General features: G+C 46.0%; 1 protein-coding gene across 3 annotated transcripts in view; it reads right to left on the bottom strand.

Annotated features, from left to right (window-relative positions):
• FREM2 (FRAS1 related extracellular matrix 2) overlaps positions 1–23,860 on the bottom strand; it is a 222,782-nt gene extending 198,922 nt beyond the window's left edge. For all 3 annotated transcript variants that reach the window (XM_073342495.1, XM_073342500.1, XM_073342508.1), the window contains exons 1-2: positions 18,591–23,860; positions 10,732–10,821 (exon numbers count right to left, since the gene is read on the bottom strand). In XM_073342495.1, coding sequence (XP_073198596.1) covers positions 10,732–10,821; positions 18,591–23,742 — 5,242 coding nt within the window. In that variant the 5' untranslated portion in view covers positions 23,743–23,860. The remainder of the gene's footprint in view (positions 1–10,731; positions 10,822–18,590) is intronic.
• Between the last annotated feature and the right edge of the window lie 1,426 nt (positions 23,861–25,286).

Raw genomic sequence — 25,286 nt, 5'->3', positions numbered from 1 at the left:
TGAATCTCCCTCATCAACCCAATAAACATACTTATGTACTACAGGAGTCTCTGAAGAGTTTGTGACCGTACATCCCATAAACATGTACTCCCAACAACATGGGTAAAGTCCAGGAGTTCAGCCACCACCCTGGATTTCCATTTCTTCCTACTACTGCCACTTCTGCCTCCTGTGTTCTTTCCTGCTTTCTGGCAATATTGTTTCCTTTGTTGTTAATATTAACATGGCAAGGGATTCCAGGCAGTTAAGCTTCAAAATGCACAACATTTAAATGTTTGCTCATATGAAGAGGATGATATTTCCAACATTTTTTTTTCCTTTTTCCACCTATCACTACGGTGTGCATGATTAAAAGGAAAAAGGGTAAGTGTGGCTCTTATGCCACCCATACATAATCAAAGACCAGTTTCAGCAAGCATGACCCCTAGCACCGATGTGGACTCATATTAATGTCAACGGGACTTCACACAGGCATAGGGGTATGTACCAGCAGATCCCAATACAGGACAGAAAAGTAAATCGGACGACAAACAGTTACCACCATTAAAACCTCAATACAGTTACCACATAATAATATCTGAGATAGTATAGTTATTTCCTGTTCTGAGAATAGTGAAATTTGCAAGAGACCATCCTTATAAAACAACCTGCTGTCTTAAGAGACTGCCCCAAAGAATTCCCAAACATAGTAAGCAAAACTCCACTCCACCTTTAGTAGAATATCACTTTTGAAAGTGTTTGGTTCAATACAGCTTTGACTTTCCGAAAATAATATTTCTGGAGTAATTTGAACAAACATTCACTCCTTGATCAAAGTCATATTCTGACTGATTTCACTGTTTGCACTGTGATGCAACTCAACCAGAGTTATGGGTTCCCATAGGAAGAATGAATTACTTATTTTACATCTTTAGGTAATGCACAGTAGACATCACAACCTTGTTTACTACTGCAAGATTTCAAAAAGCAATGCTAATTCAGGAGACAAATCAAGACAGGAGAAAACTGAAGCATGTCATAGATAATTCTATTGTGGGTTTGGGTATTCTGTACTGAATCTTTCACTCCTTAATGTTGTGTTTATTCTTACAGAAGTAGCTGGCTTTGCACCAAGAACACAGAAACAAATGTGTCTGCACCACTGACATTCTGCCAAAATTCTACATGACCCGCGCAAGAGAGGCTTTGATGTTTTTTTTGAGGAAGAGTGAAATTTAGAAAGGCAAGTTTCTGCTTTTTTCTCACGTGAAATTATAGATCTTGAAGAGTCTGCTAGTATAATTTAGTTATTATTCCAAACAAAGAAAACTATTAGTTTCTCAGTCCCAAATTTCATCCCTTCCAAGATCTTTAGCCAACTATTTCTCATAAAATATGTTTAAATACAATTCAACTCAATGTCTTCCACGGTTTAAATAAAGACTTTGACATTAATGTTAGTGTTACCTTACCACCTAGGTAAGGCATGTGCAACATGATAATGTATCTGGTAGAGCCCTGTTGAAAATACCCAAAGGGTTAGAAAATCAACAATCAGCTTTGAAGTAGAATGATTCCTTGTATTATTATGAAAAAAAATCCCATACTATTACAGGTTACAATTGGACACAATAAATACTGTTGTCCCTCTGCCAAGCGGCAGCAGATGTCCAGGACTTTGCAAGCTGGCTTCCCAGTAAGAGAGAGATTAGTGACACAGAGTCTGGGTGTACGCTATGTGTACCTTGTTTTAGCTACACCTGTACACCCACAGTAGTGGCCAAACACTACAGAGGCAGATCTTGCCACCAGGAAGCTCTGCCCATCACCAGTGCCCATGTCCTAAGGAGCAAATGTGTCTCAAGAACTGACTCTAATCACAGACCAAGGCAGAGAACAAACTCTCCAGCTGCTCACATAGCTCCCTCTACACAGAGCCTTGCGTAACAAAACTAATACCACCAGACTGCTAGTCTTCCTAACACTGGAGCTCACACGTTAAGAAAAAGAACTTGGGAGACTCCGTGTAACAACAACATTTGGTGACTCTTGCCATAACAATACTATGGTATTGCATGCAAAATATGTCACACAGTGTTTCATAAACATATCTGTACTTAACCTTTCATTCCCCGGATCTAGGTACTGGTTTAATTAAAATATTTTGGGAAAATAAGCCTGATGCCATAAATAATTAGTTCATCTTTGGGTCAACGGGCCAGTACAGATTAGCAGTCACATTTTGAAAAGTGGCCTCTAATTCCAAGAGCCTGATTTGTGCCTCAGGAGACATCATCTCTTAGACAGATCCCCGACATACAGGAGAGGGTACACTCTGTGCCATCCAGAAGGATGGCATAGAGCGCCCCACCCCCAGTGCATTGCCCCACTCCACAGGCCAGTGAGGATGGGCTCAGGGCTATTGCCAACCTCCTTTGGGGTAATTTGCTAACTACGGAGAGGGTGAGCTGAGCAGTTCATAGATTCATAGATATTTAGGTCAGAAGGGACCATTATGATCATCTAGTCTGACCTCCTGCACAATGCAGGCCACAGAATTTCACCCACCACTCCTAAAAAAGACCTCACACCTATATCTGTGCTATTGAAGTCCTCAAATTGTAGTTTGAAGACCTCAAGGAGCAGAGAATCCTCCAGCAAGTGACCCGTGCCCCATGCTACAGAGGAAGGCGAAAAACCTCCAGGGCCTTCCAATCTGCCCTGGAGGAAAATTCCTTCCCGACCCCAAATATGGCGATCAGCTAAACCCTGAGCATATGGGCAAGATTCATCAGCCAGATACTACAGAAAATTCTTTCCCGGGTAACTTGGATCTTACCCCATCTAAAAACCCATCACAGGCCATTGGGCCTATTTACCATGAATATTTAATTACCAAAACCATGTTATCCCATCATACCATCTCCTCCATAAACTTATCGAGTTTAATCTTAAAGCAAGATAGATCTTTTGCCCCCACTACTTCCCTCGGAAGGCTATTCCAAAACTTCACTCCTCTGATGGTTAGAAACCTTCGTCTAATTTCTAATCTAAATTTCCTAGTGGCCAGTTTATATCCATTTGTTCTTGTGTCCACATTGGTATTGAGTTTAAATAATTCCTCTCCCTCTCTGGTATTTATCCCTCTGATATATTTATAGAGAGCAATCATATCTCCCCTCAACCTTCTTTTAGTTAGGCTAAACAAGCCAAGCTCCCTGAGTCTCCTTTCATAAGACAAGTTTTCCATTCCTCGGATCATCCTAGTAGCCCTTCTCTGTACCTGTTCCAGTTTGAATTCATCCTTCTTAAACATGGGAGACCAGAACTGCACACAGTATTCCAGGTGAGGTCTCACCAGTGCCTTATATAACGGTACTAAAACCTCCTTATCCCTACTGGAAATACCTCTCCTGATGCATCCCAAGACGACATTAGCTTTTTTCACAGCCATATCACATTGGCAGCTCATAGTCAACCTATGATCAACCAATACTCCAAGGTCCTTTTCCTCCTCCGTTACTTCTAGTTGATGCGTCCCTAGCTTATAACTAAAATTCTTGTTATTAATCCCTAAATGCATGACCTTACACTTCTCACTATTAAATTTCATCCTATTCCTATTACTCCAGTTTACAAGGTCATCCAGATCCTCCTGTAGGGTATCCCTGTCCTTCTCTAAATTAGCAATACCTCCCAGCTTTGTATCATCTGCAAACTTTATTAGCACACTCCCACTTTTTGTGCCCAGGTCAGTAATAAAAAGATTAAATAAGATTGGTCCCAAAACTGATCCTTGAGGAACTCCACTGGTAACCTCCCTCCAACTTGACAGTTCACCTTTCAGTAGGACCCGTTGTAGTCTCCCCTTTAACCAATTCCCTATCCACCTTTCAATTTTCCTATTGATGCCCATCTTATCCAATTTAACTAATAATTCCCCATGTGGCACAGTATCAAACGCCTTACTAAAATCTAAATAAATTAGATCCACTGCGTTTCCTTTATCTAAAAAATCTGTTACTCTCTCAAAGAAGGAAATCAGGTTGGTTTGGCACGATCTACCTTTTGTAAAACCATGTTGTATTTTGTCCCATTTACCATTGACTTCAATGTCCTTAACTACCTTCTCCTTCAAAATTTTTTCCAAGACCTTGCATACTACAGATGTCAAACTAACAGGCCTATAATTACTTGGATCACTTTTTTTCCCTTTCTTAAAAATAGGAACTATGTTAGCAATTCTCCAATCATATGGTACAACCCCTGAATTTACAGATTCATTAAAAATTCTTGCTAATGGGCTTGCAATTTCTTGTGCCAATTCTTTTAATATTCTTGGATGAAGATTATCTGGGCCCCCCGATTTAGCCCCATTAAGCTGTTTGAGTTTCGCTTCTACCTCAGATATGGTGATGTCTACCTCCATATCCTCATTCCCATTTATCATGCTACCATTATCCCTAAGATCCTCTTTAGTCTTATTAAAGACTGAGGCAAAGTATTTGTTTAGATATTGGGCCATGCCTAGATTATCCTTGACCTCCACTCCATCCTCAGTTTTTAGCGGTCCCACTTCTTCTTTCTTTGTTTTTTTCCTATTTATATGACTATAGAACCTTTTACTATTGGTTTTAATTCCCTTTGCAAGGTCCAACTCTACTTGACTTTTAGCCTGTCTCACTTTATCCCTACATATTCTGACCTCAATAAGGTAGCTTTCCTTACTGATCCCTCCCTTCTTCCACTCCCTATATGCTTTCTGCTTTTTCTTAATTACCTCTCTAAGATGCTTGCTCATCCAGCTTGGTCTACAACTCCTGCCTATGAATTTTTTCCCCTTTCTTGGGATGCAGGCTTCCGATAGCTTCTGCAGCTTTAATTTAAAATAATCCCAGGCCTCCTCTACCTTTAAACCCATAAATTCTTCAGTCCAATCCACTTCCCTAACTAATTTCCTTAATTTTTGAAAGTCAGCCCTTTTGAAATCAAAAACCCTAGTTGCAGATTTATTTTTGTTAATCCTTCCATTCAGTTTGAACTGAATTAGCTCATGATCACTTGAGCCAAGATTATCCCCTACAACCATTTCCTCTATGAGATCCTCATTACTCACCAAGACCAGATCTAAAATGGCATCCCCTCTAGTCGGTTCAGCAACTACTTGTTGAAGGAATCCATCAGCTATCGCATCTAGGAAAATCTGAGCCCTATTATTATTACTAGCACTCATCCTCCAGTCTATATCTGGGAAGTTAAAGTCTCCCATGATCACACAGTTTCCATTAGTATTTACTTTATTAAAAACATTAAAAAGGGCTCTATCCATATCCAAATTAGATCCCGGTGGTCTATAGCACACCCCAAGCACTATCCTAGGGGAGGCTCTAATAGTTTTCTTCCCCAATTTAATTATTGCCCAGACAGACTCAGTCATATCCATTTCATCGCTTCTTATTTCTTTACATTCTAGCTCATCATTGATATACAGTGCTACTCCACCACCTTTACCTTTATTTCGGTCTTTCCTAAACAGCACATACCCTTCAATACCTGTAGCCCAGTCATGACTACTATTCCACCAGGTCTCTGTTATACCTATAATATCTGGTTTCACTTCCTGCACCAGTAACTCTAGTTCCTCCATTTTGTTACCTAGGCTCCTCGCATTAGTGTACAAACATCTTAATTTTTGCTGTTTGGCCTCACTCACATTCTGTACCCTATTAGGCACGGTTATTTTACTACCAGTATAACCTATTAGACTTGTATCTACACTGCCCTTCCTCCTACCTACAGCTGTATCCACTCTTACTTCATTTTCTTTCCACTCTATGCTAAATTCTGGCATGGAGATTACCTGGACATCTCCCAACCATCTCCCCCAAATTCCTAGTTTAAAGCTCTCTTAATCAGTTGTGCCAGCCTCCATCCTAGAAGTCTATTTCCTTCCCTACTCAGATGAAGTCCATCCCGAGAGAACTGTCCTCTATCCATGAATGCCTCCCAATGGCCATACATCCCAAAGCCCTCCTTATAGCACCACTGCCTAAGCCATCTATTGATAGTCATAATCTTGTCACACCTTTGTTGCCCTTCTCTAGGAACAGGCAAAATCCCACTAAAGATCACCTGAGCCTCAATTTCCTTAAGCGTCCTCCCCAGCCTAACATAGTCTCCCTTAATACTTTCCAGTGAGAATCTAGCCGTATCATTTGTTCCCACATGAAGGATAATTAGGGGATTCTTTCCCGCTCCCTTTAGAATCCTTTTTAACCTCAGGTCTACATCCCGTATCTTAGCACCTGGAAGACAGCACACCCTCCTATTTTCTGGATCAGCTCTGGTTACAGGCCTATCTATTCTTCTCAATAAAGAGTCCCCAATCACATAGACCTGCCTTTTCCTAGTGACAGTGCTATTCTCCAGTCTATCCCCTGTTCCCTCTGGCTGCAAGTTTTTTCCATTCCCATTCTCCCTTGTAATCCTTTTCAACCCATCCTGTATCCTCCTGGGGCTCATATTTGGTGTAATCTCCATTAACTCTTCCCCTTTTCCTATAGGACTAACCGCTCTTCTCTTCTTCCTTGCCCTGTCACCTTCAGTGACTACCTGCTGAGCCCCTTCTTCATTTTCCAACTCTGCAAACCTATTCTGAAGCTCTATTTCTCCTTCACTAGCCCGTCTTTTCCTCTGCCTAGTTCTTTTAGTCACATGCTTCCACTGACCACTTTCCTCACCCAGTCTCCCCTCAAAATTCCCTAGTCCTGCTTCCATCTGCAAGTCTGAGCTTTTCCCTTCAGATACCTCATGTCTTTGCTCCATAATCTGCTCAAACCCCTTCCTAAACTCTACCAGACTTTCCACCTGCATCTCCAAACCTCTGATCTTTTCCTCCATCAGCTCTATCAGACGGCATTTCATGCAGACAAAACTCTTACCAGGTGCCCCCTCCAGGATCATGTACATACCACAGCTTCCACATCCAGTCATCTTCATTGTGTCATCTGCTACATGGGTCACTCCCACTGCCACCTCTGAATCTGTCATAGCCTTCCCACCTAAATCCTGTTAATCTGGGAAACACAAACCACACCAAACCAAACCCCACACAAGCACCACAAGACAAACTCCGCTTTCAAACTCCCACTCAAACTCCCCTGTTTACAGCTCTGTTTGCTAGCTCCTGTGCTGCTGCAGCTGTCTGTGCTGCTGCCTGACTGGCTGCTACCTTTATAGGACCCCTAGTCAGTGAAGCCCCGCCCCCTAATCAGGGCTCAGCTTCTCTTCCAGCACAAAGCCCCTACACATACAAATACTACCAATACAAAGCCAAACAAACACAAATACCTTCTCCTCCAACAGAACTCCCACTCAAACTCCCCTGTTTACAGCTCTGTTTGCTAGCTCCTGTGCTGCTGCAGCTGTCTGTGCTGCTGCCTGACTGGCTGCTACCTTTATAGGACCCCTAGTCAGTGAAGCCCCGCCCCCTAATCAGGGCTCAGCTTCTCTTCCAGCACAAAGCCCCTACACATACAAATACTACCAATACAAAGCCAAACAAACACAAATACCTTCTCCTCCAACAGAACTCCCACTCAAACTCCCCTGTTTACAGCTCTGTTTGCTAGCTCCTGTGCTGCTGCAGCTGTCTGTGCTGCTGCCTGACTGGCTGCTACCTTTATAGGACCCCTAGTCAGTGAAGCCCCGCCCCCTAATCAGGGCTCAGCTTCTCTTCCAGCACAAAGCCCCTACACATACAAATACTACCAATACAAAGCCAAACAAACACAAATACCTTCTCCTCCAACAGAACTCCCACTCAAACTCCCCTGTTTACAGCTCTGTTTGCTAGCTCCTGTGCTGCTGCAGCTGTCTGTGCTGCTGCCTGACTGGCTGCTACCTTTATAGGACCCCTAGTCAGTGAAGCCCCGCCCCCTAATCAGGGCTCAGCTTCTCTTCCAGCACAAAGCCCCTACACATACAAATACTACCAATACAAAGCCAAACAAACACAAATACCTTCTCCTCCAACAGAACTCCCACTCAAACTCCCCTGTTTACAGCTCTGTTTGCTAGCTCCTGTGCTGCTGCAGCTGTCTGTGCTGCTGCCTGACTGGCTGCTACCTTTATAGGACCCCTAGTCAGTGAAGCCCCGCCCCCTAATCAGGGCTCAGCTTCTCTTCCAGCACAAAGCCCCTACACATACAAATACTACCAATACAAAGCCAAACAAACACAAATACCTTCTCCTCCAACAGAACTCCCACTCAAACTCCCCTGTTTACAGCTCTGTTTGCTAGCTCCTGTGCTGCTGCAGCTGTCTGTGCTGCTGCCTGACTGGCTGCTACCTTTATAGGACCCCTAGTCAGTGAAGCCCCGCCCCCTAATCAGGGCTCAGCTTCTCTTCCAGCACAAAGCCCCTACACATACAAATACTACCAATACAAAGCCAAACAAACACAAATACCTTCTCCTCCAACAGAACTCCCACTCAAACTCCCCTGTTTACAGCTCTGTTTGCTAGCTCCTGTGCTGCTGCAGCTGTCTGTGCTGCTGCCTGACTGGCTGCTACCTTTATAGGACCCCTAGTCAGTGAAGCCCCGCCCCCTAATCAGGGCTCAGCTTCTCTTCCAGCACAAAGCCCCTACACATACAAATACTACCAATACAAAGCCAAACAAACACAAATACCTTCTCCTCCAACAGAACTCCCACTCAAACTCCCCTGTTTACAGCTCTGTTTGCTAGCTCCTGTGCTGCTGCAGCTGTCTGTGCTGCTGCCTGACTGGCTGCTACCTTTATAGGACCCCTAGTCAGTGAAGCCCCGCCCCCTAATCAGGGCTCAGCTTCTCTTCCAGCACAAAGCCCCTACACATACAAATACTACCAATACAAAGCCAAACAAACACAAATACCTTCTCCTCCAACAGAACTCCCACTCAAACTCCCCTGTTTACAGCTCTGTTTGCTAGCTCCTGTGCTGCTGCAGCTGTCTGTGCTGCTGCCTGACTGGCTGCTACCTTTATAGGACCCCTAGTCAGTGAAGCCCCGCCCCCTAATCAGGGCTCAGCTTCTCTTCCAGCACAAAGCCCCTACACATACAAATACTACCAATACAAAGCCAAACAAACACAAATACCTTCTCCTCCAACAGAACTCCCACTCAAACTCCCCTGTTTACAGCTCTGTTTGCTAGCTCCTGTGCTGCTGCAGCTGTCTGTGCTGCTGCCTGACTGGCTGCTACCTTTATAGGACCCCTAGTCAGTGAAGCCCCGCCCCCTAATCAGGGCTCAGCTTCTCTTCCAGCACAAAGCCCCTACACATACAAATACTACCAATACAAAGCCAAACAAACACAAATACCTTCTCCTCCAACAGAACTCCCACTCAAACTCCCCTGTTTACAGCTCTGTTTGCTAGCTCCTGTGCTGCTGCAGCTGTCTGTGCTGCTGCCTGACTGGCTGCTACCTTTATAGGACCCCTAGTCAGTGAAGCCCCGCCCCCTAATCAGGGCTCAGCTTCTCTTCCAGCACAAAGCCCCTACACATACAAATACTACCAATACAAAGCCAAACAAACACAAATACCTTCTCCTCCAACAGAACTCCCACTCAAACTCCCCTGTTTACAGCTCTGTTTGCTAGCTCCTGTGCTGCTGCAGCTGTCACACAGAGTCTGCTATTGCAATTGGTTGTTAGATGGACAGTGCTTCGTGGGTGTGTGTGGATGGAACACAAGGGCTGATCACAATCTGGCTCAAAATAGCTTTGTTCTTGAAAAAAGATTTTAGTGTTAAATTAAACTAGTTAAAACTCACTGTTGTTACAGATAAAGCAATTTAATTTATTGAAAAATATACTAAAGCATCCTAACTTAATCACCTACCATGCCATAGGGACATCTACACCTAGAAAGATCTCTGGTCATTTCTTAAAATGTAACTCACTGATAAAATGTTAGCTATGTTCACACATATTGTTTCCAAAATCTTGTATCAATATTTGTTATGTACTGTTAAGCCGTTTTCGCTGAAGAGCAACTATTGGATATATTTTAAATAGAAACATTTTCCACCTCCAAATTCTCAGTTATTGAAATTCATTTGTTACTGATCACCCTGAGTAAGGCCCTGCATGTGACCAAACCCCGATGGATTTGAGGGGAAGGATACACAGAACGGGGACTCCACACGACCTGTGTGCTGAGAAGATTGGATCCATGATGGCTCCTAAGATTCTTAGCATATGCACAACATGCTTCAGATGGCACGGTACCAAGATTCATCACCAAATTTGGTCCGCTGGTTGAATCATTAGCTTCCCTGGCTTGGGCCGGGTACTAATGGAGAGTGCAAAGAGAGATATTGGGCCCCGTGATCAGGAACCCCAGCATGGGACTTCTGAAGGGCAGCAGTCACTACTGCAGCTCATAAACTGGTGCAGTAATTACAGAGAGATTATGCTGCAACTATGTGTCTGGGTTGGGGATACGCAGGAAAACCACATAAAGCCCCATAACTTGAGCTTTATGTGGGATTTGAGGATTTCACCTTTTTACCATAGTAGTCTAAGTATTTTCACATTGAATATAGTTACCATTCCTTTGTAGCCACAATAATAATAGTCCACAATACTGAAAAGCACAGAAGCTAGTGAAGTAACAGCTTACACAAGCTTCCTGTAATTAACCTAAACATCTGCACAAGGTAGTTCAACCCACAGAAAGCTGTTCTAGAAGTTGAGTACTTACCACCATCTTCAACGGTAAAATGGAAAAGGTCATTAGTGGCGTTATCACCTTCTCTTAAAACATAGCATATCTTCATGTCATCAATATCAGCTGGAAAATGTCAAGACAAACACATTTTAACTTAAATGTAAACAGAAACAGTTTGAATAGGAACACTTAGTTATCATTAATTTGTTCATCAGAGGTCTGATTTCACTGTTAGGTTAGGTCTAACCTGCAATGTTAGCACATTGTTAGCAGAACTTGAGTTGGAGACACTGAGTTTGTTAACCTAGGACTTGAGTGTCCACCCTGGCTAGGAATTGTTGAACCTTGGGTCCCAACCTGAGACTCCAGAGTCTACAACGTATTATCTAGACCCGAGTCCAACCACCCACATCCCAGATTTCCTAGTGCCTTCCCAAAATGTGGCTAATTCTTGCCCTTTACTTGTGGGGCTGTGTGGGAAAACTTGACTGTCCACCAAACTTGACTGTCCAGAGGACAAAGAAAATTGGCCCAGGGGATAGTGGGATACTTTCGGCAAACTCCCAGAGCACAAGTCCAGTGGGGCTGTGTCTACACTGCAAAGCAATATGGCTTGAACAATAGATCCTGGCTTGACTCAGGCTTGGACCCTTCATCCCCGTGGGGTCCTGGGACCCTGGGTTAGCATGATTTATGTGTACATGGAAGGGGGGTTAGGTTTGAGTCCGAGTTCAAACAGAAGCCTAGGCTTACACTGCAGTGTAGACATACCCTTAGGAGTCAGAGGATTTCAGTATTAATGGATTGCATGTTTTAAAAAGCAAAGTTAACTGTTTTTTTCCTATTTATATATATTTGATCAACAGAACCCAGAGGAAATGTGCATACATGTGTGTTATGAGTGCTGGTAAGACGGTACGGTCAATGGTGAGGGTTTTACGTGGCGGGGGGGTAGGGGTGTTGTTTTGTTTTTGTGTAGCACTTTGCTCAGCTGAAATCATCACTACTTCTGCTACTGTTACTGATGCTGACTAGTACCTCACTCTGTAAGTAGTCTAGAATATGGTTCTACTCAACACAGATGAAGGCTGCAGAACTGGTCCTGAGTGCCTTGCCACTCATTCTGAAACATATGCTAACGTACAGAATTAGCGTCCACTACAGTTACATGTCGTGTGTCAAGCATGATCATTCAGACCACTGTATAACATTGGTTTTCTGGATCAACAAGCTGTCCAGTAACAATTTGGACAATAAAAAAGGAGAAAAGGGATCAGTCTTTCTGATTGTACAACTAGGGAAAATCTTGACACTCAAAGGAAACCTATTGCCATTGCTTACCAACACTAATGAATGCTGTTGCAAGGAGGTGCACTGTATAGACTAAAAGGGAATGAAGGAGCCAAGATAGATTATTGTGACCTAAAAGTGCACAACATAGGAATGCCAATAATAACAAGGTTACTGATCCTAGAACCCACATTACTTGCCTACCTCTTTCAAATCCATCCTCTGAATTTACTCTTAGAACAAGCTTTTATTAAATTATAAAACTTAAACAATTATTTTATGCCATATTTTAATTGCATTATTTCATGTCTTTCCTTATTTGTGGTAAAACTTGTTTTTTTCATTTTAATTATTGCACTGAATTTGAACATGCCTGTATGCAATGTGTTTGATGTCAAACTGGCCCCATGCAGCCAAATTCTGTCCTTACTTATATACCAAACTGAAGTGAAACCAACTAAGTTCTTTGAATCCCAGTACAGTGCCCTTGTAACTAGACCATCCTTCCTACAGACCATCTACTCTGCACAATATGGCTTACAATCTTTATAACTGAGCCATCATAAACAGGAGGTACTCAAACACTAGTGATGCACTGAAAAACCTAGACAAATTCAGTTAAATTAAAGTAAGAGAGCATTCAACTTATTTAGTTTAATAGATGTTGGAACATCAATTGCCGCAAAATAAATAGAGAAAAAAGGCAAAACAGTTATTTGTTAATATGGGTTTTCTAGTTTCTTTATGGGGTGACATTTTTTTAGTAAATACAAACTTGTCCTTGTCACTTAATTTGAAAGAGAAATCCTTTGTTTCTCCCAATCATACAGGGCATCATATCATGAACAATTTTAGACAAAACTTTAGAAAGTAATAGTATTTAAGTGGAACTCAAGTATCGTACAGATTCTCCCCACAAGTCAGGACGCGTATTGGTTGGTAAAAACATGTCAAAAGCATTTTGTGGTAAATGTGGTTGGTAAAAACATGTCAAAAGCAGGTTGTGTGCCCCTCTGCATAATAGTTCAAAAACCAGACATGTATCTTTTATGTTAAATAATTATCTTTAGTACATATCTTTTTACTTTCTTTTATCGTAGAATCATAGAATATCAGAGTTGGAAGGGACCTCAAGAGGTCCCCTCCAACAAAGAACTCCTAGAGTAATAAAGAGGTTGCAAGTGAATATCCTCATGTCAATGTGGCAAAAAATTAAAACTCTGATCCTACAAACAAACACTTACACAAGTGCTTAACTTTACACACACAAGTAGTGCTATTAAAGTCAATGGAACTAACATGCATAAAGCCAAGCACCCACATAAAGGCTTGCAGGATCAGCTCCTAAAACGATAACATCCACCAAAAAATATAATTAGATAAAGCATCCTACATGGATGTCTTTCTTTCTGTTTGTTAAATACATATTAGAATTATTTGAGTGAACTTACATTATCCTTCCATAGCTCATTTGGTTACATTAGCACTTCCTTAGTTGCAAGCAGTGATGCATTCCTTTGTGACTACAAATTCAGCTAAACTCTTGCTGAACAGTTTCTGGAATTGTGGCCTGATCTGCAATCCTATAGCTTTCTCTTTGGCAAGGGCAAATCTGTTAGCCATACAAGATTAGAAATTTGATTTTCCAGTTAAAATTAAGCCAAACTCATTTGATTGTCATGAGTTTTTTTCCCCCCAATAATGTACTTTTATTTTATTTATATATATTTTTTTTTAAAGAGAGAGAGATAATGCTTTCAAAAGTACTTGCCTCAACAAGGAAAGGTGTGGAGCAATACCACCCCAGAGGGGGTTCAGGGAGGAATTTTGATGAAAAATTCTGATTGCAGCCCATTCACTAAATCCCATTCACAGTACCAGATCTGTTGGCAGGTGTATTAGAGTTAAAGATCAGGCAACGGATCAGCCCTCGTCACTGGCCCCTTTGGGATATTATGTGCCCCAGAGAATTGTGCCCTATTTTTGTACACAGTTGTCAGATGGGCTTCTTTTGCTTTCACTCCCTGGCACACCCATAGAGCTACAGGTCATGCTCTTGCCTCTAATAATCAAAGCTAACCAAACTGGATTGAGTAGGCCCTAAAATAACACTTAGCACTTATATAGCACTATGCATGTTCAGAACACTAAAAAACAGTAGCTTATTAAAAGCAACATACATTTTATTTTCCTTAATGGAAAAGACTTGGCAGTTTGTTAATAGAGTTCCCCTGTTCATAGTCAATTATCTAATCTTAATGACTATCTTCTATGAACAAATTCCAGCCCTAACTTGCAGAGATGAGTGCTGTGCGATTATGCATAAGCAATTTTCTTAGTAAATATTTTTGTCCTCAGTGGAACTGAGAAAGAGTTTGAAATTACTGGCTGGGGGAGAGATTTTTGTTTTCATACATTCTCCACCTTTAAAATCCTTGCAAGCCTAAGGCAAGCTATGTAAAAGTAAATGGAGAAAATAAATAAATAAATACATACATAAATCAAGCAACAGAAAGTAATGCTTTGAAGTTGAATCAACTTGAGTAATAGAAAATAGTTTTATTATACATTTTCATATGTTGCACACTAGTTGGGCTTGTTTTGGGAACATTTGATCCTTCTATCTTGCTATCCTTTTTTCTTCTTCTTTATACTACATTAATATATTTAAGCGTATGGAGGAAGCGAGAGCAAAAAGCAATCCTGTATGCTTGCAAAATCTTGGAACTTATTAACCTGGGGCTCAACTTTGCTAACTTGTAATTTACTCATGTGACTAATTATTTGTATTATTTTAGTGCATAGGGGCCCCAGATATGGACCAGGACCCCACTGTACCCTAATGAAGTCCACTGACTACTCACGTGAGCAAGATGCTACCTAATGTAAATCTAAGAAAAATATCTAACATCCTTTAGTAACCCAAACCAACCCATATTCTGTACCTGAGCAAAGGAAGACATAGCGCAGGGAGAAAACCTGAACCGGATTATCAACTATCAGTGCAAACTCCTATAGTGCGTGATGTGTCCAATTACTACTCTGGAGTTTTCAATTGGAGTTTGTGGTTTATCTGAAATATTTGAGTGATTTTCTTTCCAGCATTTGGCAAAATATTAGCAGCTACGGAAAAAGTATCCTTCCCAAATAGTATACAAAAAGTTATTGTGTGACTAATATTTTTCCCCACTGGGGCAGTTGCTGCTAAAGCACAGTGGATCTGAAATCAGAGGAGTTCTCTCTTTCTATCAGATCAGTCTGTTCATTAATATAGTTATGGAGGCACCATCTTAAGAATGGGAAAACAATGTGGGCAGAAGCGTCTTCCCCCATGCTTGGTTCACCATCCTGTAGCTAAAGCTCTAAGGCTAGGACTCATGGCAATAAAATGGCCCGGGGGGGGGGGGGGAGGAGAGGGGAGGTAAGGAAGAGGGGTTAGGACCAGAGCCTTCAAATTGCTGCATACCTCCTGCAAGAGGCTGAGCTTTATCAGCAACCACTGACATTCATGAACGTTGAGGGCATTCAGCTCCTCACAGGAGATTCTCTGTATGTTGCAAGATGGGGCCCTTAAAAACGGAAAAGATAAAAAAAGAAATAGATGGCAGTAGGAGACTCATGGAGTCAGTAACAGGAAACTCTCATTGTCAAAACTGACCCTTGACAGTCTAAAAAAGGGGGAGGGGAGAACTGTACTCAGTGGGCCCCAAAGATGGGAGAGGTCCAACAGGAAGAAAGAAAGGCTGTTGCCTTGCATGTTGTGTAATCATTTATACCAGTGCCGCATGAGAGTGAACAGGGTGCAGAAGGCTACCCATTCTGGATCTGGTAATGTTTTACAGACTTCATGCCAGTGTCATGACTACACAAGGTGCAGGGCATCAGCGAATTGGGCCCAGAATTCTGTCCAGGCCCCCACTCTACAAGACTGAGTAAGCTTCTCTTACTAGCTGCTGAAACTTAAACTTTCTAAGTCTAGCCAAGAAGCTGAAGCTCCTCAGCACTGATAACCCTCTCCACACCCCCAGTAGGAGAAATGGTGAAGAGGGCATCTGGGGCAAAAGGGAGCATCAATGATCTTTCATCCACATCTTCCACCTGCAGGTTTGCCTTACTAATACTCCTGCCGCTTCCTATAAGTGAGGCCTTTTTCCCCTTCCCTCTTCCCAGCAGGGCTGATGTCATCCTTCTTCACTTGAGAGGCTACACTTGCCCTTGACTAAGGCCTTCCAATTTTGCAAAACTGCTGTCCCTAACCAGGAGTTCCTCCCATGCCTTTCACAATGCCTAGAGTTTCCTCCAATGCCCTGCTTTGGGACTGCTCCTTTCCTTCCCAAAACTGCTACCTTCCCCAACCCATACCTCTTGCTCCCATGTTTTTCTTCTTCACCTGAAGGCACCTGCCAGGTTTGCCTCCCTCCTCTTGGAAGCACATGCTTCTCCGTCCTATGACTGTTCTGCATGCCTACATGACCTAGTCTGTGCGAGGCTTTTTTTATTTCCCCCCCTACCACCGGTGGTAGACTACTGCAGACAAGGTGCTGGAGGCCACTGGCATTTTAATAAATACGCTGTATAAACCTGCTCTGAACAGGGACACACACACACACTGCACTTAAAAACACTGGTGCCCGATTGAAGCCTTAACTACATTAGCACTAGCTCCATCAGCACCGCTGTTGGAGACAGCAGCTGGTAGCAACAGTGGAACGTTTTTGGCAGAAAAGCCCAGGTGCAGACACACCGTAGCATGGGTGTGTTGTGGGGAAGCGTGGAGGGTCGTAACTCCTGCACTCCCCAATAGCTGCAAATGTCTGGATTAGGTATAATATAATATAATAATCAACCATTTATATATAATATAATATAATATAATAATCAACCATTTATACGGCACCAGGGTTATACACCCTGCTGCGTACAGCATGCAGAATTTCACTGCTTAGCCTCTTACACATCCTATCTCTTCCTCCAGCACGCTCCATTCTTCTGCTATGCAGGATGTAGCAGCCAGAGGGCTGCATATCTGTCAAACAAGGTGGGTGGGCCGACCAAGTGGCAGGCAGTAACAAGCTGTCAGTATTCTCACAAATGAGCCTCCTTGCTTTCTGGAATGCTGTGCTGTGGTTTGCTCCTAGGAATACACATGACCCAGTCTATCTCAAATGTAAGACAAGGCCCTTAAAAAGGAATATTTCCACTCAGAGGAGTGCATATTCCCTACTCCTCTGTACTTCTCCCTGATACTCACCACTTCAAAAAGTCCTAACAAAACATCACTGGGAATGTTTCTTTATACATCAGCTGTGTTGGTTCCCACAGTTTAGGCAGCTTGAATTTCCTGCCATATTGCAATGATTTGGGGCTTCTTTTAAAAAAAAATAAATAAAAATAAAAAAAAAAGTTTGCCCATCACTGCAACTCTTGGGATACCTTTGGCATTCAGTCAAAATATGTAAGGTTTGTGGGGTCTGTTTGGTGGATCTGCAACTCAAGCAAACAAACTCACTACACCTAAGGCTCTACGAAGCACCATTTCACTTTTACTCAGCCAGCTATTAATTAACAACAACATAATATTGAAAGCTCCCCAGTGGAAAGATAATACACCCTTTTTGACTGAAGGTGGTTATTCCACAGCCTTGTTTTAAGGCTTTATTTCAGTGCATGGAAACCACATATGTTCTATCCTAACTATGCCACCTAGTACAGTTTACAAAACTAAGCAGCATTGACATAATTTAAAATATTTACATTACCTCTTATTTTACCACAGAGACTCGGTGATTTAAAGTTTGTGCAATTAGGGCAATAAGGTAGTAGTGAGATATTTGCTCCCTGGGCCTAGAGATAATTTTAAACTATGTAAAGTGCACCCAGGCAGTACATGACCAGTGCCTTAAATAGACTAGGATAGTTACTAATGGAGCAGTCAACTATTATTTTCTAAGGAAAACTTGGGGGGAGGGAGGGAAAAGAGTTATGAGTTTCTAATGTTTTATGGACCAATCCTGTAACCTGTACTCATGTTGAGTAGCTAGACTAAGACCTTGAGTAACGAATACTCAACATGAATACAGGATGCAGAATTATTTAAATTGTAAAATCTTCAGGACAAGCACAGTCTTATTCCGTTTTTGTCTGCAGCGTTACTGTAGCCAGGCTGGCCCCACAGTATTATTGAGACAAGGTAGAGGAGGCAGTATCTTTTACTGAGCCAAGGTCTGTTAGTGAAAGAGACAAGCTTTCCAGCTACACTGAGCTCTTCAGCCATGTAGTTTGAAAGCCTGTCTCTTTCACTAACAGAAGTTGGGCCAACAAGAGAGATTACCTCACCTACCTTGCCTCTCTAATATTGGGGGATATTACCTCACCCACCCAGTCTCTCTCATTCGCTTTGTATAGTACCGAGCACAACTGGTAGCTGTTCTCTGTGGGAACCTGGACACTACCACAAATATACATTAAAAAAAAAAAAGAATCAGGCCCTTAACGCTGTGAACAGGCTCTTTCTGGGATCAACTATTTCAGAATTAAGTATGCTTCATTCCTGCATGCATGTTTCCAGTGCTCTAAAGACAGAGTACCAGACACGGAAATACCTTGTGTGAACTGAGTGATACTATGGTTGCCTTTTCCCAGATGGATCAGGAAGCCATGGCGAGGAGCCTCTGTGATCCTGATCTTGAGGGTAACATGCAAGCTGTCCCTGTCTTCCACTTTGAACACTTTGTTGGTAATCATAAAACCCAAGTGGCCAGTGGTCAAAACACGGAGAGAAGGGGCACCCTTATTTACTACAATTTGGGGTACACTATTGTCCACGGCCATTATCCGAATGTTCATTGTTTGGGGTTTCCTTGTTTCAAACACTGTGTCAGGGAAGATATAGAAATCAGTATGGGTCCCATCTGTAACAGTGAAAGAGAAGCTGTCTTCAGCTGACTCTGTGCCATCATGTTTGTAGCTTATAAGATTTTCATTCAGATCTTGTTTGGTAAAGGATGTAACCGGCTTGGTGTTATTGAACATGAGCTGACCGTGAACCGGCACTTGGGTGATAATAAATTTAAGCAACATATCAGGGGTGTCTCTGTCTTCCACCGTCAGTTCAAAGGGGGTTATCAGTTTATTTTCACTTTCGCTCACCACCAGGGTATGGATTGTGACCACTGGCTTTTTATTATCCACATCACTAATGGAAATTCGGAAAGTGCGAAATACTGGGTTATAACCATCAGTCACTTCAAACTCAAAGCTGTCCATTTTCACCTCATCTTCTGAGGTATGAATATAGTAGATTTTATTGCCTGCTAACTGGAGCTGAGTGAAGGTGGTGATGGGCATCCCAGACTGATCCGTGCATTCGAGATGGCCACGAACAGGTGCCCGGGTAATACTGAAAACCAAGTTCTCATCTGGGCTATTCAAGTCACTGGTGCTCAGTAAATCAGTGGTAAGTGTAACTTTCCCCCCTTCCTTCAAGGACACCCCTTTGCTGATCACGTCTGGGAAGACAATATCAATGCTACCTATGGTCACATAAAAATATCTGTCAATGAGAGGATTTATCCCATCTGTAACATCAAATTTGATAAGATCCCGAATACCTTCATGGCCAAAATGCATGTACTGAATTAAATTTCTGTCCACTTCATCTTGGGTAAAGTTCATTCCAAGAGTGATATTCTCAACCCCACCTGAAAGTTTTATTCTTTGTAAGAGCCCTTGTCCTGGCCCATACCTTAGAACGTAAGTCAAGGTTTTATCTTCAGAATCTAGATCAGTAGCCTTCAGTAGTCTGTTGTGAATGATTTTAGTCTCCCCTATTTCAATTTCCAGCCCATCATTGATGGTCATTCTGGGTGTCTCATCATCCACAGGAATAACCATGATGAGCACAGTTTTCTCTACAGCATGTTTACCATCTGTGAGTTTCACCTCAAAGCTGTCTTCCTTTGTTTCAGAGTCATCATGTTCATAGATAATGCTGGAGCTCTCAGTTATCTGATCCAGGGTGAAGCTCTCCACTAAGACAGTCCCATTGATCAGCTGGTTCACAATGTGGCCATGCTTGGGAAACTTAGTGATAGTGAAGGTCAGTTCATCAGCAGGGATGTCCCCATCTGCTGCATTGAGGATGGGAGTATCAATAACCAGGCTCATGCCTTCCATCACTACAAACTCTCGCATAAAGATTTCAGGCTCTTCGTCATTGGTTGGGATAATGACAATGGGGAAGAAGTGCCTTTCGGAAAAGTTAATGCCATCAGAGCAGCGGAAAGTGAACCTGTCTTCAACAGGCTCCACACCCTTATGGATGCTTTGAACGTAAAAAATGTGCCCTTGCCTGAGGTCTTTCAAAGTAAAGGCACTTATAGCTGTACCTGCTCTGGACTTTTCAGATCCTAGGGCTGGAGAGATGTTCTCTACATAACCAGAGGTGGGCTGAGCAACTATGGTGCACAGAATATCATCACTGGGTGTATCCACATCTTCAGCCCTTAAGTGGGCATGTGTAATGACTCTTTTGTCACCCTCCACTACCATTAAGTGTTCCCCCACAAAAACCTCAGGGGCTTGACTGTCAACAGGAAGGATGGTCACCAGCACTGAAACTCCCTGAACAACATTGCCCCCAATGCTCCACTCTTCAGACAGGTCAGAAAGAGTGAGGTTAAAAGTATCTTCTTTAGGCAGCAGCCCTATTTCACCACCTGTGTGAGCATATACCACAGCCCCATCCAGCACGTCTCTCTGGGAAAACCTTTCTGCAGGCACACCCTGGACCAGGATGTCCCCATGTTGGGGAGGGTCCTCCACAATGAAAGTCAGCATCAGATCATCCGTATCCTCATCCGTGCCCTGGATGACATTAGCGGTGATCTCAGCCGCACCATTCTCCAGCACGTCCAAGTAGGAGCCAAGTGTCCCTGGGGGCAGCCGTAAGGTGGGCACCTCATCATCCACAGGGTGCACGGTCACCTTCAGTGTGATGGGCACCACATGGACCCCATCAGTCACATCCAGACTGCAGGCATCATTGTGAGACTCAGCACCACTGTGCACATAGACCACCCTGCCATGTTTAATATCCTCTAAACCAAAGGCTGCTCCCATGGCCAGGCTGTGCCCAGAGAGCTGCAATTGTCCATGCTGGGGAGCCTGGGTCAGGGTGAACTCAAGGTGAGTGGGCTCAGTGTCAGTGTCACTAGCATCCAGCTCAGCCAGGCCCAGCACATGCCTTCCCCCCTCATACACAGTAAAGCCGCTGTTGGTTATCTCAGGGGGCTGGTTGTCTATGGGCTGCAGGTAGATGGTGAAGGTGCCTAGGGCAGCATTACCAGCTGCATCCTCCACCCGGTACTGGAACTGAGCCAGGCGGGGAGCCACCCCCAGCTCCTGCTGTGGGGGCCGGTAGGAGATCTTGTGGTGGTTGATCTGGGCCTGGGTGAAATGCATCACCTCCACTGAGTGGTCATCAGTCAGCACCAGTGATCCCAGGCGGGTGCCCTTGGCCCCCCCGGGGTGGTTGGAGTCTGTGTCAGTGGGGGGCTGGGTGACGGTGTAGTGGATCTCCCGGTCCCCAGAGTCCTGATCTGTGTAGCGCAGGTGCTTCCTCCGCAGTGGGGTTACCTGCTGCTCAGCCACCACCAGACGCAGGCTGCTGCCACCATGAAGCACTGGGGCCAGGCGGTCCACTGGGTGCACCCGGATCACAAAGCTCTGGGGCCCAGAGCGGTTGGGTGGGTCGTTGTCATCCTGGACCCTAAAGACAAACTGGTCCAGCACCACCCTGGGACCGGGGTGCCCGATGTGCTGGTAGAAGAGCTGCCCTTCCACAATGTCCTGCTGCAGCCACTCACTCACCAGCCTCTCATACACTGGGGGATCCCCAGGCAAGCCCAGCACCCTCCTCCAGGGGGAGCCCCCATTCTCACCCTCCCAGCCCGGGGGTGGCTGGGCCTGACGGAGCAGCAGCTGCCCTGCGCCGGGCCCGGACTCCAGCACAAAGCGCAGTGTAGCGTCGTCTGAGTCGATGTCAGTGGCGCTGAGGGCACGGGCGGGGATGGGGGCCATGTCGCCCTCAGCCAAGGACAGCCCCGTGTTAGCGTTGAGCAGGGGCGGCTGGTCATCGGTGGGCACCAGGGTGATGGGGAAGAGGAACTCGACACGGTGCCGGGCGCCGCCGTCCTCCAGCCGCAGCACCAGGTTGTCGCTGAGCGGGGACTCGCTGCCGTCGTGCTGGTAGATGATGCGGCCAGCCATCAGCTCGGCCACCGTGAAGTGCTTGCGGGCCTGGGACTCCCCCAGCAGGGCCAGGGGCTCCTCCAGCAGGGCCAGGTGCCCGTGCCGCAGCCCCGCCAGCACACTGACCCGCACCTGCTCCAGGTCGTCCTCATCGCTGATGAGCAGGCTGGGGCTGGGGCCCGGGCCGGAGAGCGGCCGCGACTGCCCCTCGTAGAGCACCAGGCCTGTGTTGCGGGTCACCACGGGCGCCAGCGTGTTCATGGGCTTCACCACGATCATGAAGGCGAAGGGCTCGGAGGCAGCGCCCTCGGGGTCCAGCACCTCCAGCTCCAGCTCGAAGAGCCGCTCCCGGGCCGAGTCCTCCGCCGGCGGCTGGTAGGCGACCCGCAGCTCCCGCACGTCCCGCTGGCTGAAGGAGGCGATGGGCAGGCTGCGGTCGTCGGTGCTGACCACGTGGCCCTGGCCCGGCCCGAAGGGGGAGGTGATGTTGAAGAGCAGCAGGTCCGGGGCCGACTCGGCGTCCTCGGCCGCCAGCATGTCCGGGGTGAGGGCGGTGAGCACGAACTGGTCCACCTCCATCATCAGCATGGCCACGAAGCTGGGCCGGGGCGGCGTGTTCTCGGCGCCCGCCCGGATCCGCACCAGCACCTGGAAATGCTCCCGCCTCAGCAGCGCGCCGGCGCCCGCCGCCTCCCGCAGCTCCACCACCAGGGGCAGCGAGTCTCGGTTCGGGGAGCGGCCGGCCGCCGCGTGCCGGTAGCGCAGCCCCAGCCGCAGGAACTCCTCGCACTCCCACCAGAGCGAGGGCGACGGGGCGCCGGCCGCCGAGGCATGCCACGGGGCAGCCGGCAGGCTGAGGAGCTCCCCGTAGCGGGGCAGCCCGCCCAGCCCCGGCAGGGCGCCCACCCTGCAGCGCTGGCTGCCCGGCTGGAAGGCGAACTCCAGGCTGCGGCCGTCCAGCGCGTTGCTGGTGCCCAGCAGGCTCTCCACGGTGAGCGGCAGGTTGCGGGTGACGATCTCCAGCTGGGCGAAGAGCACCTCCACCTCCAGCGCCAGCGGCAGCACCACGGCGCGGCTGGGCGAGTCGTAGCGCAGCTGCAGGCGGACCCGGTCCCGGGACGGGCTGCGGGAGCCCAGGTGCCAGTACGTCACCTCCCCGGGGCCGAAGTCGCAAGGGAAGCGCGGCGGGGTCAGGCGGCCCGGGCGCAGCCACAGGGGGTCGTCGTCCAAGACGCGCAGGTGGCAGCGGTCCCCCGGCTGCACCTGCAGCACCAGGTCGCTCAGCGGGTCCAGCCAGACGGAGCGGCCGAAGGGGACGCGCAGCCCGCGGTTGGCCACCACGATGGAGGCGTCTTCCGGGGGTCCCAGCGCCGAGGGGTAGGAGAACGCGGGGCTGCCCGGCGGGGGCGGCTGCTGCGCCCGGACCCCGCCGCCCCTGCCCGCCAGTCGCAGCAGCAGCAGCAGCGCGGGCAGCAGAGTCCGCGCGGCGGGGCTGCCCTGCATGGTCCCTGCCTGCCGAGCACAAGCCAAGCGAGTCCCGTCTCAGCCCGCGCGGCGCAGCCAAGCCCCCTTGCCCTGCCTGCAGCCCCCGGGCCCGAGCTGCCGCTCCGCAGCCCGGCGAGCAGGCTGCGTTATAAACTCGCCCCCTAGCCCGCTGCGAAACCCCTCCCTGCTCCCCCCCTTCTCGCCCCACGCTGTCCAATAAGCACTCCCGGGAGTGCTGTCGGCGGCAGGGATTGGTCAGCAAGAGTTGCCAATCGTCTAAGTGGCGAGAGGCCCGAACCCCCTCCCCCTCTCCTTGCAACAGGTTGTTTGGAGGGTCGCCGCGGGAAAAGCAGCGGAGTTCCGTCCCCCCCTCCCGACTTGGAGGGTTGGCAACAAACGAGAGCTGGGAAGGCTGCTTTCCCCGTGCCATTGGCAGCAGGGGAAACAGAGTCCTGCAAGCGCAGGGAGGGTGTAAAAACTCTGGGAAAGCCCAGCAGCCAGATCCTAGGGTGCTAACACACGCTGCCCCCCCACCATCCCTCTCTGCAAAGGGAAAGTCTCGCCCCGTCCGAGCACTCTCCAGCAAGGAGAGGACTCTCCCTTCTACCTAAATTCTCCAGCACTGCCAGGGGAGAGGGGGGTGTGGTAACATCCCTTGTTTCATGTTCTCTGTGTATATAAATCTCCCCACTGTATTTTCCACTGAATGCATCCGATGAAGTGAGCTGTAGCTCAGGAAAGCTTATGCTCAAATAAATTGGTTAGTCTCCAAGGTGCCACAAGTCCTCCTTTTTTTACTGCCTTCAAATTCATCCTTAACAAGGCGTCATTCCCCACTTCCAATGAATGAAACTACTCCAGCCTACTGCAGCTTCTACAAAATACCGCCTAGAGCAGAGGAAACAATCCTAGGAATTGCTCAGGGGAACTATGAGTTAATAAATCCAAGAATTGGTGGGGGGCACTTTCTTTTCTTTTCAGAGCTAAAAGAGGGAGAGGAGTTGTCTATAATTGGCAAGAAAGAGAAATTAATGGAGAGAGAGGGAGGGAGGGAGGACGGTGAAGCTGGAAAACCGGAGGAGGTTAAGGAAAAAAGTGCCCCAAGGTGCTGAGAAAGCAGGCACAGCGCAGAGCTGTCATTTGAGAGATATATGACTCTGTTTTTGTTGCAATAATTAGAGTGCAAACTGTGTTAGAAATCTGCTTGTCAGCATCACATTTCTTTGCACCAGAAAGAAAACTGATAAATATCTGTAGGGCAAAACACCTTAAGTTATATCCAGTTTCACTCTTTAGAGGTGAGTGGTTTGAGCAGTGGAAGAATAAAAGTTTAAAGCTCTTTCTGCCTCTTGTGTTTGTATGTTTGGGTTTAAAAACTAAATAGAAACTACAAGGAGTAGAAATGTGCAAAGGTATTAGTTTCCCTTTGGATTTTTAATAAGGGCACATGGCCTTTCAGTTATCAAGTTTGTCATCTCAACTTCTCTCTCTCATGAAAATGGAAATGCATTCTGTAAAAATAGCCCTGGAACAGAGTTATAGGCAATTCAAAACAAAAAGGA

This window comes from Lepidochelys kempii, chromosome 1 (genome assembly GCF_965140265.1).
Source record: "Lepidochelys kempii isolate rLepKem1 chromosome 1, rLepKem1.hap2, whole genome shotgun sequence".
NCBI lineage: Eukaryota > Metazoa > Chordata > Testudines > Cheloniidae > Lepidochelys > Lepidochelys kempii.
The sequence above is the reverse complement of the archived record's forward strand: the minus strand, read 5'-3'. Positions and strand labels throughout refer to the sequence as shown.